General features: G+C 40.9%; 1 protein-coding gene and 1 non-coding gene across 3 annotated transcripts; both read left to right on the top strand.

Moving 5' to 3' along the window:
• Positions 1-4,411: 4,411 nt before the first annotated feature.
• On the top strand, positions 4,412-4,518 carry LOC147941431 (small nucleolar RNA R71). The gene has a single exon (XR_015562978.1). It is a non-coding gene; the product is annotated as a small nucleolar RNA R71 (small nucleolar RNA).
• Positions 4,519-10,674: 6,156 nt separating this feature from the next.
• On the top strand, positions 10,675-13,748 carry LOC147941430 (LEAF RUST 10 DISEASE-RESISTANCE LOCUS RECEPTOR-LIKE PROTEIN KINASE-like 2.4). 2 transcript variants are annotated; one of them, XM_087459154.1, is made up of 5 exons: positions 10,675-11,496; positions 11,687-11,710; positions 11,847-11,876; positions 11,980-13,091; positions 13,275-13,748. In XM_087459154.1, exons 1-4 carry the CDS (start codon positions 10,800-10,802, stop codon positions 13,083-13,085), a joined length of 1,857 nt encoding a protein of 618 aa, XP_087315280.1. In that variant the 5' UTR covers positions 10,675-10,799; the 3' UTR covers positions 13,086-13,091; positions 13,275-13,748. The 2 variants fall into 2 exon arrangements, with proteins under 2 accessions (XP_087315280.1, XP_087315279.1); XM_087459153.1 differs by lacking the exon at positions 13,275-13,748 and having other exon boundaries at positions 11,980-13,240.
• Positions 13,749-14,690: the final 942 nt, after the last annotated feature.

Genomic DNA, 14,690 nt, shown 5'->3' with positions numbered 1-14,690 from the left:
CATCAACTTTCGCAGGTCTAGGATAATTTGCCCACTAATGTCTTTTCTAGCAACCTATTACACTTTTGATGAATAGATAAACCTAAAATCATAGATTGGGTGATCAAATCAACCTAAGCATTAAGACTAACAATAGTGAAGACAATCGATTATATAAAGCCCTATTTGTGTTCTGTTGCTAACCCATGAAACCCCTTTTGAAACCCCTAATCTAGCAAAGAAAACTACTCAGACATAGAGAAATGAATCATAGCAAAAGATGAGAAATTCAATGACATAAAAATAAAAAGGGTTCAGAGAATCATAAACAAGGTAGCCGCTCTTCCTCCCCCACAAAACGTCGCTCAAAAACCCAAAAGAAAAGAGTCTATCTTTTTCTCCTAAAAACCCTAGGTTAAATAGCATACAAGTAGAGAAAAATAAGGAAAGAATCCAAATCAAATCTCCCTATTAAAAATCGATCTCCTCCCTCTTTCTCTCACAAAGGATCGCCTAAAATAAGGGGAATTAGGCAGGGAATCGGCGCCTAGATGCTTGCCACGTGTCGTCATGAATCCGTAGAGTTGGGAGCATGTGCTCGGAAATCGGGAGCATGTGCTCCTGGGTCTAAAATCAGCTTTTCTGCTCCAATTCAACTCCTTTCTGCTCCGATTGCTCCTGCTGTTCCAATCCTTGCTTTTAGCTTTCTAGCCTCTTATTATAACCTGAAAAGGACTCAAACAACTACAAAACTATCGAATAAACAGGGTCAAAGTGAGTCAAAACCGTAACATATCAACTCCCCCGGACTTAGATCTTTGTTTGTCCTCAAACAAACTCAAACCAAGCGCCAAGAGAGCCAAGGTGGGAACTCGCAAAAATCTCAGAAACCGTGAGTAGACCATAACCTGCAGACCACATGTGTTAGAACAAGCTATACCAAAAACTTCTCCAGCAAACATCTCCAAAACCAGAACCATAATTGGCAATCAAACCCAGAAAAAGATCACTTTCCAGACAAAGACTCTTTACATTCAATTAAAATTGGCGTGAGCTTCTCATTACGGGCATTAAGCTAGTGAAATCGAGGCTTGGTAGATAAAAGGTTGTTTTAATGGTGGAGCTATAGAGTGTTTAGGGGTTACCATTACTTCGAAAGAGATGCAGGATATCGCACAAAATGGTAAGGGAGAGTGGACTTATTGATGTCCACAACCTCTAATCGCTCTCCTCTTCTTATCTTCTCAAACTCAGCCTCTCTTTTCTCCTCAGGTTACAACGCATGCTCGGGGGTGTGTAACACTAGCTCTGGTCCCTTTCCATCATCCTTAAACGTTTTTTTTTTTTTTTTTTTTTTTTTGTTTTTTTTTTTTTTTTTTTTTAGATGATATGAAGGATGATGGGGGATCTTCTTCTAATATTGCCCCTAGAGCATGCGGACCGTATCCTAGGCTCTCTCTCTGCTCAAAACAACTCGCGGACTCGGATGTATATAATTTCGGAGCAGGTGCTCGCGGGGTTGGCGCACGTGCTCTGTCCGTCCGGCTCTTTCCTCTTTGGTTCTCCAGCAAGAGCGAGTTAGAGATTGTGTCAGTCCTGCTCTCCCCGACCGTTTTGCACATAGCTGCACAGAATGAGAAAACAAAAATACAGGTGCAAGTGGTTTGAAAGGAGGTTAGGCTCGGGGTGGGTACTAACTTAAAATGAGTAGCTATTCAGGATCAGCAAGATTGGCAAAATGAATAAGAAGTCCTGAATATGTGACACGTTCCCTATCCTAATACCCAAAACGAGAAGAATTTAAATCCGGTTAGGTTCCAATAAAGTAGAGTCTAAGTCTTTCCGGTGAAACCTTAATGGGATGAAGCTTTTCTGGCCAGGAGAAGGGTCCGAATGTGAAGAGGTATTAGCTCGTCTCTGTACTCTTAGTTCTGCAACAATGGTCACTAGGAAACGGTCAAACTCACAAATGGTTAAAAACATCACAGATTTCGGTCCTAATTCCCACAAGTTTTGGTTCGACTCACATGATAAACTGACTCAATAAAAAGAAAAATGAAGAAAACAAGGGTCATAGGTGACCCTCCCCCGGACCCCGGACTTACTTCACACCGTCTCCGGTGTGAAAATAAGCCAAAGAGAGACCTAGACAAGAAGAAAAATAAAGATAGCAACAAAAATGAAAAGAAAATAAGGCGGATAGAACAATGATGGTGTGTGTAACCGTGATCAGGCGTCGGAATTGTCTGGGCTCTCGCTCTCCGAACGGGCAAGGTGGCGCCTCCGATGCGGTGGATAATAAAGCAATCTAGTCTCAAAAATCACTGAAATCGGTCTGGACCTGGTGGGCATGGGCCTGAAATTCATTAAACTTACCTGGCCCAATCGCTCTTCTCTTTTTCTTCTTTTGTTTTTAGTTTGCCGAGCATGTGCATCGGGTTGCTCGCGTCCTGCGAGCATGTGCTCCGCATCTTTTTTTCTTTTTTTCTCAGTTCGCCGAGCATGTGCATCGGGTTGCTCGCGTCCTGTGAGCATGTGCTCCGCGTCTTCTTCCAACATTCCTTCTGCCTTTGTCAAGGCAACCTCCAACGGGTCGAGAGTGAGAACTTCATCGGTAACCTCATGTGCAACCTCTGAACCATCATCAACCACAAAAGTCTGACCATCTATCATAGGTTTCTTGAGCAGCTTATTCATCTCAAACCTTGCAATCATATCCCCCAGCTGGAGATCGATCGCTCCCCCTTGCACATCTATAATCGCACCAGCTGTGCATAAGAATGATCTACCTAAGATCAGGGGGTCACGTGGTTCTTCTTCAAGTTCCAGAACCACAAAGTCTGCTGGTATAAGCGTGTCCCCTATCTGGACATGTAAATCCTCCAACACTCCTATGGGGCGCTTGGTGGATCTATCCGCGAATACTAAAGAAATCCGTGTAGACTTGAACTTCGTGTATCCCAGCCTTTTAGCCACTGAATATGGCATAAGGTTCACACTGGAACCTAGATCACAGAGGAAATTTGCAAAAATCGTTTTACCGATTCTCACGGATAAGACAAATCGCCCTGGATCATCTTTTTTCTTTAGCACTTTGTTTTGCAGCACAACACTGCACTCTCTTGAAACCATCATCACGTTCTCTTCCTCTGACACTCTCCCAGAAACCAACCCTTTCACATATCTCTTCAAAGCAGGTATCATCTGAACAGCTTCAGCTAGGGGTAGTTTTACCGTCAATTCTCTCAACATCTCCTTGCACTTTGCATCCTCCAAATCCTTGCGAGATTTCTTAGGAGGAACAGGGTAAGGAACCCTAGGGGTGTACACGCGTGCAGGAGGTACCTCAGTAGGAACGGTCTGATCGGGAGTCGGGAGCACGTGCTCGCTGGATGGGAGCACATGCTCGCCGGATGCTTCGGCTTCTTTTTGACTCAACGGTGGAGTCTCAGCAGCATGTTGAGGAAGGTATTCTTCAGCAATACCCTTGCCCTTGTCAATCCTAGCGGATGGTGCTTCTCTAGGGGGTAACTTCTTTTCTCCCCTTAGCTCAATCGCATAGACATACTCGTTCCGCGGGTTTGCTTCCCCTTTTCCGGGCAGAGTCCCAGGAGTTCTTTTCACGGCTTCAGCAGTCTGTGCAACCTGAACATCAAGCTTCTTCACATGTGACATTACTGCCTCATACTTCCCATTAAGGTCATTGTACATGGTATCGACCTTAGCGTTGATTTCCACTGAAGCTTTTTGTTGATTCACCAAGAGTTGTTGCATCATGTTTTTCAGCTCATCCTGAGAGCTGCTAGCAGATGAAGGTCCCAACTGCTGGTTGGTGAAAGGCAGTGCTTGCTGAGCGCTTGTATATGCCTGCTGGTTCCCCCCTTGGAAACGGTTTTGAGTGGGCACAAACTGTTTGCCTTGGAAGTTGTTTGAGAAGGTTTTCTGATAACTCATCTGATTCTGAGCTCCTTGCTGCGGATACACCTGATCCTGAGGATTTTCCACGTTGGTGCTTCTGTAGGACAAATTCGGATGGCTTATGTAGTTCGGGTTGAAACCCCTGTTCTGCACAAAACCTTGCCCACTCACATAATTAACCTCCATTGTTTCATCCTCTCTATCACAAATCTCCTGAGCTAGCGGCATGTCTCCGGTCTCATCGACAAAATGGACAGTTTTCTGGCTCCCCTTCAGAAGAAGGTTCACCTTGGCTGTCAACTCATCAATCTTTTGCGTATCAACACTGTTGACCTTCACGGACCTGTCATACTCAGGGGCCTTGTTGCTGGAGCTTGCAGCTAGGTTCTCAATCAACTGATATGCTCCTTCCTTAGACTTTGTCATAAAATCCCCATTGCTGGCCGAGTTGAGAACGTTTCTGTAGTCCCAGTTAACTCCATCATAAAAAATGCCTAGAATCTGTTCATCACTGAATCCATGGTGCGGACACTCTCTACGGTACTCTTTGTACCTCTCCCAAGCCTCGCAGAAGGCTTCTCCAGTGTGCTGTTGGAACGATGAAATCTTGTTCCTGAGGGCAGCGGTCTTAGCCTTGGTGTAGAAATGGTCCAGAAACGCAGACCTACACTGTTCCCATGATGTCAGAGACCCAGGTGGCAATGACTTCAGCCAACGTGAAGCTCTATCCGCAAGAGAGAAAGGAAAGAGCTTGCACTTCAGGAAGCCTGGCGGTATCCCATTTGAACCAGTGGTGCTACATATCTCCTCAAAATTCTCGATGTGGTCCATCGGAATCTCAACTGGGAGACCGTGAAATAGGTGCTGCTTCACTAGAGAGATCATCTGTGGCTTGATCTCAAAATCTTGGTTCGGATTGGTGGGAGGAACAATTGCCGCTCGGTTGGTGTAGGACACATGCGGGTTGTCCTTGTCCCCAATGGACGGTTGCGGCGGCGCGGCTCTTTCGTGTTGAGCACGGAGCAACTGCCCCAACTGTTGTCGAAGTTGCTGCAACTCGGCAGCCATATCCTCATTGTTTCTGTTGTCACCCATGTTGACGGATTGAAACTTTCTGTTCTTGCGGTTTTTTCTTTCTGCCAAAGAGAGCTCTGCGACTGACAAAGCAACTAGTTCTTCGGTGTTGTTTCTTCTTGTAGATCTTCTTGACATGCACCTGAAACACACGCAAAGAAGAAGGAGAAAGACAAATCAGTAAGGTCTTAGTCTAGTAATTTCGCCGAAAATCAAAGGTAAAATTTTGGTCCCCGGCAACGGCGCCAAAAACTTGATACACAGAGTTTTAAACCCTATTTTCCTACTGCAAGTGCACAGCAAAGAAGTAGTACTTAGGGGTCGAATCCCACGAAGACCAAGTTTTACTCTATGGTTCTATTGGTTCAATTTCAAGCTAAGACAATTCAAGGTTGGTTTTTGGTAACAATTAAGCGATCGATTCTAGAACAGGGGTAATTCTTGGGAATTTCAGAGATAGCAACCAAACAACTATTCAGGGCATAGATTAAGTACCAGTCTAGAACTCAAACATAAATATAAACTGATCCACTGTCGTGGCATCAATAACTCTATCTGATCGATTCTGTGCGGAAACGCGGAGCACGTGCTCAGACATCCGGAGCACATGCTCGGCGGTCCATAAACCCTAAACTGTCGTTTGAGCCCAGAATCGCAGACAAGCATTAAAGAACAGGAATAATAAGTTCACAAATCACCTACACATCAACTTTCGCAGGTCTAGGATAATTTGCCCACTAATGTCTTTTCTAGCAACCTATTACACTTTTGATGAATAGATAAACCTAAAATCATAGATTGGGTGATCAAATCAACCTAAGCATTAAGACTAACAATAGTGAAGACAATCGATTATATAAAGCCCTATTTGTGTTCTGTTGCTAACCCATGAAACCCCTTTTGAAACCCCTAATCTAGCAAAGAAAACTACTCAGACATAGAGAAATGAATCATAGCAAAAGATGAGAAATTCAATGACATAAAAATAAAAAGGGTTCAGAGAATCATAAACAAGGTAGCCGCTCTTCCTCCCCCACAAAACTTCGCTCAAAAACCCAAAAGAAAAGAGTCTATCTTTTTCTCCTAAAAACCCTAGGTTAAATAGCATACAAGTAGAGAAAAATAAGGAAAGAATCCAAATCAAATCTCCCTATTAAAAATCGATCTCCTCCCTCTTTCTCTCACAAAGGATTGCCTAAAATAAGGGGAATTAGGCAGGGAATCGGCGCCTAGATGCTTGCCACGTGTCGTCATGAATCCGTAGAGTTGGGAGCATGTGCTCAGAAATCGGGAGCATGTGCTCCTGGGTCTAAAATCAGCTTTTCTGCTCCAATTCAACTCCTTTCTGCTCCGATTGCTCCTGCTGTTCCAATCCTTGCTTTTAGCTTCCTAGCCTCTTATTATAACCTGAAAAGGACTCAAACAACTACAAAACTATCAAATAAACAGGGTCAAAGTGAGTCAAAACCGTAACATATCAGTTATCATGCTCAACGACCACATTCACAGAGTCTTCCATCTAAGAGTCAGAACCAAGGTCCATCACAAGCTCAATATCAACAACCGAGGACTCATGCTGTTGCCAATGTCACATCGACGATGCCTTATGTTCCTCCACCGGCTTTGAATGCGATCAATCTGGATGTTAGTAAAATGAGTTCAGACCAGATGCAGACTCTGATTCAGCAATTTTCAGCTCACATGACTCTTCCAGAAAATCAGGCTCTTGCCAAGGTTTCTTCCATTTATGAACATGGTGCTATGGCTATTGAATCATCTGCTGGTACTATCCCTTTTCCTTCTTCTTCTCTTCGTTATGAACATGATCACCTTACTTTTCAACACCAATGCCTATCATCTCTTTATTCAAGTCTTCCACATGGTTCTTGGATTATAGACACTGGTGCCACAACGCATGTTTGTTCTGATATTGCATTGTTCAGTGAAACGGTACCAGTATCTGGTGTGACAGTCTCTTTACCGAATGCCACTAGAGTTGATATTGCACACACTAGCACAATTCATCTCTCGCATTCTCTCATCTTACATGATGTTTTACATGTTCCTTCTTTTAAATTTAACTTGATATTTGTTAGTAGTTTGTTAAAATCTAGCAATTGTTCTGCACATTTCTTTCCTAACTCATGTTTCATTCAGGAGTTTATTCAGGGCTTGATGATTGGTAGAGGCATCTTATTATATAATCTCTACATATTGCAACTTGATTCAACTGCATCTCATGCTTCGTCTTCCATCACACAACCTTCTCCTTTGTCTCATTTCTTTGGATCCTTGGTGGTTGATGGTGATCTTTGGCATGCTCGCCTTGGACATCCATCTGCTGACAGGTTACAACATATTCCGGGTACTGTCTCCAAGTCTACAAAGTCTACATCTCCTTGTCATGTGTGTCATTTAGCTAAGCAAAAACGATTGTCATATGTGTCTAATAGTAAACTGTCAGCTTTACCATTTGATTTACTTCATTTAGATGTTTGGGGCCCTTTCTCAACAGAATCAGTCGATGGATTGTACTAGAGCTACTTGGTTGTATATGTTGAGAAATAAAAGTGATGTTTCTGCTAATTTTCAAGATTTTATACAAATGGTTCATACTCAATAAAGCTCTACAATCAAAGTCATACGAACTAACAATGCCCCTGAATTAGCATTTACAGATATTATTAAGAAAAATGGCATCTTGCATCAGTTTTCTTGTGCTTACACGCCTCAACAGAACTCTATAGTAGAAATAAAACATCAGCATCTCCTAAATGTGGCTAGAGCTTTACTTTTTCAGTCTAATGTCCCACTTGCATATTGGAGTGATTGTGTTTTAACTGCAGTTTTTCTAATCAATAGAACTCCATCTGCTCTGCTTCATCATGCTATGCCTTACGAATTACTTACTAAGCGAAAACCAGAGTATACTGTTCTTCGAGCCTTTGGTTGCTTGTGTTATGTTTCTACGTTGATGAAAGATCGTCATAAGTTCAGTCCTCGTGCTGATAGGTGTGTCTTCTTGGGGTATGCGTCTGGTTACAAAGGCTATAAAGTGTTGCATTTAGATACCAATACTATCTCCATATCTCATAATGTCATTTTTCATGAAACAATTTTCCACTTTCATGATGTCTCTGCATCTTTTCCTTCTGAGATTTTTAATTCCAAGATCTTACCAGTTTCGATTGATTTACCTGATGATGTGATGCATTCATTACCCATCCCTCTTGCAATGACGTCTCATGCATCATCAGAACATGTGCATACACCCTCTAGTGTTGTTCCGTTTACCACAGAGAGTGTTGCAGCAAACACTGGTGTCGTTCCTCTAAACAATGCTAGACCACGATGCACAGCTAAGGTACCGTGCTATTTGTCTGATTATCATTGTGCCCTTTCTCATCTTACATCACCTATTCCTCTTCCTAAAACACATAAAACTCCATATCCGCTTTCCTCAGTTCTTTCCTATAAACAGCTTAAATCTCCTTATCAGTCTATTGTCCTTTCTTTTTCTCTCGACACCGAACCTACCTCTTTTCAACAAGCCATCAAATGTAAGAAATGGACGAAGGCTATGGATGTGGAGCTAGATAATATGGAGGAGAGTGGGACGCTTGAGGTTGTTTCTCTACCTCCAGGTAAAAATGTAGTTGGTTGTAAATGGGTCTATACAATCAAATACAATGCCAATGATAGTGTTGAGCGGTATAAGGCTCGATTGGTAGCCAAGGGTTTTACTCAACAGGAGGGAGTTGATTTCTTTGAAACTTTTTCACCAGTTGCTAAGATGGGTAGTGTGAAGTTTCTTCTTGGTTTGGCAGCTAAGCTAGGATGGAGTCTTTGCCAAATGGATGTCACAAGTGCTTTTTTACACAGTGAACTTGATGAAGAAATATACATGAGTCTACCTCTTGGATATACTCCGGCTTCTGGGGTCTTACCTCCAAACCCTCTCTGCCGCTTGAACAAATCCATATATGGCCTAAAACAAGCCTCTCGTCAATGGTATAAGTGTTTCTCTTCTGTTCTCTTGAACAATGGATTCACCCAGGCACCTTCTGAGAATACTTTATTTGTCAAAATGACTGATTCATCTTTTATAGCACTTTTAGTGTATGTTGATGACATCATGATTGTGAGTAATAGTGATGCAGAGGTCCTTTCTATCAAAGAGATCCTTGCGAAGGCTTTCAAGATCAAGGATCTAGGACCGGCACGATTCTTTTTGGGGCTTGAGATAGCTCGTAACTCATCTGGTATATCCGTTAGTCAGCGTAAGTACTGCTTGAATCTCTTGAGTGATACAGGTTATTTAGGCTGCAAGCCAAAGAATGTACCGATGGATCCTACTAAGGCGTTATTCAAGGACATTGGTGTACTTCTCTCTGCAGACGAGGCCAGTTCTTACAGAGCTTTAATCGGACGTCTATTGTACTTGACTATCACCCGACCTGATATCACCTTCGCTGTCAACAAATTGAGCCAGTATTTGTCTTGTCCTACTGATGCACATCTCCACGCGGCTCAGCATGTTCTTAAATATCTCAAGAGGAATCCGGGACAAGGTTTATTTTACTCTGCTCAGGATGATCTTCGATTGACTGCATTCTCTGATGTAGACTGGGGAACTTGTCTTGACAGTCGGCGATCAGTCAAAGGGCTATGTACTTTCTTAGGCTCTTCTCTTATTACTTGGAGGTCTAAAAAGCAGAAGATCGTCAGTAGCAGCAGTACTGAATCAGAGTACAGGAGAATGGCTTTAGCTTCTGATGAGTTGGTTTGGTTAACACAACTATTGCAGGCTTTCCATATCCCACTTCATGGACCACCGACGCTCTATTGTGATAACAAATCGGCCACTCACATTGCCAACAACCCTGTCTTTCACGAGCGCATCAAGCATATGGAAATTGACTTGCACCGTACACGAGATCGAGTGATCGCAGGAACTCAGCAAGTCTTCCACGTTTCCACAAGCAACCAACTTGCAGATATTCTTACCAAACCTCTGCAAGCTGGTCCATTTCACTCTCTTCTTGACATGATGTGTGTTTCAAGTCTTTTCCTTCCATCCACGGATTCCAGCTCAAAGACTTGAGGAAGGGGTGTTAACACTATAATCTTATATTGTATTGTATAGTTTATATATGATTAGTATAGAGTTGGTGTATTAATTTTCCCTTAGCTTAATACACTTAGTATATATAGACTTGTATTGTTTCTGATTCTAATTAATGAGAAATTAGATTCTTCTTTCATCTCTCTAACTAACTGTCAACAAAAATTGAGCTAGTAAGATGTAACTACGGCAATAACTATTACATCTACAACATATATGTTTTACAGCTTGTAGGTACATTGTCTTTTAGGAAAAACGAATTAAGAAAGGAAATAGGTGCAAAAACAAAATTGGTTAATAAAATTAAGGATCCTCCGGATATGGATACGGATACGGAGCTGGATATCCGGCTCTGGCGTCTAATAAACGAGTAGCTGACCCGATTTATCAACGAGTAGCTTTCTTATAATCTCATTCACGCTAGAGACTTAAATTCCAAGAAAAGTCTTTGGGAAAAAAGAGCGACACACAATGGCCAATATCTCTAATATCTCAGTTTCGTTTCTCTGAGTCAACTAATAAATACAAATAGTGATAATAAAAGACTCCAAAGTCTCTCTGTATCTTTTCTTGGTCCTTCACAACCCTGATTCTTTCCAATTATTTATCTCTCTCTCTCTCTCTCTCTCTCTCTCTCTCTCTCTCTCTCTCTCTCTTTGTTTCCTCACAACACAAGGGACACGGTTCGTAGATCAAACGGATCATGTACTATCTCCCCACTTCTTGCCTGATCTACTTGTTCATTTTCTCCTTATTTCGCCCTCTTCTTTCTACTTCAAGTAGGTGTGAGACTCTTTTTCAGTGTGGGAACATTACCGCCGATTTCCCTTTCTGGGGAGGTGATCGTCACAAAGATTGCGGTCATCCATCGCTGGAGCTTCACTGCGACAAAACCAACAACACCTCTTTATTCATCTCAAAAGAAGAATACTATGTTTTTCATCTAAATCAAAAATTAAACACTCTTAAAATTGCCAGAGCAGAGCTTCTCAGCTCTTTTTGCTCCTCTTTTAACTTGGAAGCATCCTTGCCTCCCGAAACTTTTGAGCTTTCGCCAGCATACAAAAACCTAATCGTTTTCTACCTCTGCTTCTCTCCTACTGATAAACTCTCGAGTTATACATGCCCTGAGATAGGTCCTATCTTATTATCTTCTGAAAACCCTAAACACCATCTTACCTGCCTTTCAAGTTGCGCCGTGAACGTTCCTAGGAGTTTCGACACAAAAGATAAAGAGTTGAATATGACCAATTTGGAAAGGGTTTTAAAACAAGGATATGAGGTGAAGGTGAAGATCAATGAGAAGGCGTGTCAAAAATGTTCATCCTCTCATGGAATCTGTAGCTTCAACAAAAAAAATCCATATGAATTTAAATGCATTCCACTCCATCAACCAACTGGTAAGTGAAAATAGGTGATTCGTCTTTTCCTCATTCTATATCATATGCAACCATAGTCCCTCTTTTTTAAGCCTTAAGTAAGAAATATCATTAGCAAGCATACTCCCCGTCTAAGTGATATCAACTACCATACTTTGGCAATATATCATCTAAAACTGAAATGACCTTTGGTGCCTTTCCATTGATGCAGGAATATTTTCTAAAGCGAAAACAGGTGATTGATCTTCTCCTATTCTTTAAAATATACGTACAAGTCTAATTTTCTTCCATAAGAACCACCACTGTCCCACACACCTTTGGATTCAGAGTAGTGTATTGAGTTCCAACTAACATTTGGTCTCGTTCAATAGATGCAGGAATCTCTTCTAAAGCGAAAATAGGTGATTAATTATCCTTCTTCTATTCTTTATATATAACCGTTTTTGATCTTCTTTAAAAAAGTTCTTAGCCAAACGATTTATGTTCTGCATTTTCTTCTTTCAGGTTCAGGAGTAGGTGTTACTCTGCTTCTGTTCCTGTTCTTAACAACATTGTTTCTCCAAATTCTCCGAAAGAGAAAGAGAAAAACATCACAAGCACTGGGTCAACAGAACGTCAAGGCACTTATTACACTTAAGCAGTATAGCTACGCACAAGTGAAGAGAATTACAAACTCGTTCGCGGAAGAGGTAGGGAGAGGAGGATTCGGAACTGTGTACCGAGGAACCCTTTTTGATGGTCGTATGGTTGCAGTGAAGGTCTTGAAAGACTCAAAGGGTAACAATGGTGAAGACTTTATAAATGAAGTTGCAAGCATGAGTCAAACTTCTCATGTCAACATAGTAACCCTTTTAGGATTCTGCTCTGAAGGTTACAAGAGAGCAATTATATACGAATTTATGGAGAATGGGTCTCTTGATAATTTCATCTCAAGCAAGAAGTCATCAAATATAGATTGGAGCGAACTGTACGGGATTGCGCTAGGCGTTGCTCGTGGTTTAGAGTACTTACATCATGGCTGCAGAACAAGGATTGTACATTTCGACATTAAACCACAAAATGTACTATTGGATGACAATCATTCCCCGAAAGTGTCAGACTTTGGCCTTGCTAAGCTCTGCGAGAGGACAGAATCGATATTGTCACTGCTGGAAGCAAGAGGAACGATAGGTTACATTGCACCTGAAGTGTTTTCAAGTGTGTACGGTAGAGTCTCCCACAAGTTAGATGTTTATAGCTATGGAATGTTGGTTCTTGAGATAATTGGAGCAAGGAACAGAACACCAAATGAAGACCCTTCATCTAGCACAAGCTCAATGTACTTTCCTGAATGGATATATAAGGATCTTGAGAAGGGAGACAATGGAGGGCTTATGGAGAATGGAATCAGTAGCGAAGAAGACAACGAGATAGCAAAGAAGATGACATTGGTAGGTTTGTGGTGTATTCAGCCTTGGCCATCAGATCGCCCAGCGATGAACAGGGTTGTAGAGATGTTGGAAGGAAACCTTGATGCTCTTGAAGTACCTCCTCGACCTGTTCTGCAATGTTCCGTAGTGCCTCATTTCGAATCTTCCTGGATTTCAGAGGAAAATTTAATCTCCTCCTAGTCTTAGGTATGATCGCAAGCTTTTAGTTTATGAGTAAATCTCTGTGGTTGAATCGTAAATATTATTTGCATAAAAACAATAGAACACATTTTATTACTGAACTTGAAAGACCTCAGATACATTCTCTGATATTAGATCGATGACATTCATGTATATTTGTTTGAGTCCATTTCTAAACACTTGTTTCAGGGAGACAAGTGAAAGTCCTAAATCATGACAAACAGATATAGCAGATAGTATGGTCCGGTTTTACACGCTAGTAGTCCCGCTAGCATTTCTAAACATTTTGTTCAGCTTAAGTATCATGACAAACAGATATAGCAGATAGTATGGTCCGGTTTTACACGCTAGTAGTCCCTCTCAATATCCCACTAAAGATTTTTCCATGATTTACCTCTCTACTCTCTCTCAAATTCCTTTTTCAAGGTCAACTAATAGACACATGATAAAAAGATTCCAAGTCTATATGTACCTGTCACTATCCTTCCATGACTTGGCCTTTCACAAGCATGTACTATCTCCCCACTTCTTGCCTGGTCTTGTTTTGCCTCTTATTGTAACAACAACATAAAGAAGAAGAAGATACATTCGTGTGTATTTGTTTGAGTTTGCTAAACACTTTTTTTAGCGAGACAAGTGAAAGTCCTAAATCCTCTTTGTTCAGCTTTAAAGTATCATGACAAATAGTATGGTCCGGTTTACACGCTAGTCCCTTTCAAAACCCTTTTTTTTCCAACGAAATAATGTTTTACTATTACTACTCTTTCGGTTTAGTTTTAGTTGTTGTTTTTTAAATTTTGTTTCATAATAACTGTCGTTTGAGATTTTCAATACAATGTTTGGTAAAAATTCTAATTTTATTCGACATTTGGGATGCACATGTCTCGGAGAAAAGTTTCAATGTGATTCAGTTGTTCTATTTTTAATAAATTCCGAGAGGCATTACTTCCTCTAATTTGGGCTACCAACCTTAGAGTTCTTTTCTAATTAATTTAATGTACTTAAGACTAGTAAAAAAATTAAAAAATATATTAAAGATTAATAAAATAGAAAAATAATAATTTTCTTAATTTATATAATGGGATCATACTTATAGACGAAATTTTTGAAAGAGTCAGGTTAATGGTGAAGACTTTGTTAGCTATAAAAGCTAATTTCAGTCTTTCAAAGCCAAAGAAAATAAAACTAGAATGTGTTGCTCTCATCTTCTGACAAGTCAGCCTCAACATTGAAGCTGGTGTTAGACACCTCAGAATCTGTTTTGCAGCATATCAAATTAAAACAATTAAATACATATCAACTTTTTTCCTTATGTGGACTAAACAAAAGAGAAACAACTCTCCTTCGTGTTTTATCTTCTCCTCGATTTCTTCTCCGCGTTTTATCTGTTCCTCAATTTCTTCTTCTTCTTTGTCGTCGTTTTTGTGTTTTCGACATGGTGTTTTCTTCTTCTTCGATCTACCAGAATCTATGTGTTTATGCTCAATTTCTTCTTCGCCGATTCACCAGAATCTGTTTCGTATCTTCATAATTATATTGGGCATTATTATTCTAACAATAGATCCTTTGTTTCGTTTGTCAATCCTAGCTAGATCTTTGCTTCAA

Source organism: Camelina sativa, chromosome 7 (genome assembly GCF_030686135.1).
Source record: "Camelina sativa cultivar CO46 ecotype springtype chromosome 7, ASM3068613v1".
In the NCBI taxonomy this organism is placed as follows: domain Eukaryota; kingdom Viridiplantae; phylum Streptophyta; class Magnoliopsida; order Brassicales; family Brassicaceae; genus Camelina; species Camelina sativa.
This window is presented reverse-complemented; position numbering and strand designations above follow the sequence as displayed.

Bases quoted from the DNA above. Each gene is read 5' to 3' on its own strand.
- LOC147941430 (XM_087459154.1), top strand. From the start codon at position 10,800: ATGTACTATCTCCCCACTTCTTGCCTGATCTACTTGTTCATTTTCTCC. The intron at 11,711-11,846 runs GTGATTGATCTT...CTCGTTCAATAG, and splicing joins ATTTTCTAAAGCGAAAACAG to ATGCAGGAATCTCTTCTAAA. The intron at 11,877-11,979 runs GTGATTAATTAT...TTCTTCTTTCAG, and splicing joins CTCTTCTAAAGCGAAAATAG to GTTCAGGAGTAGGTGTTACT.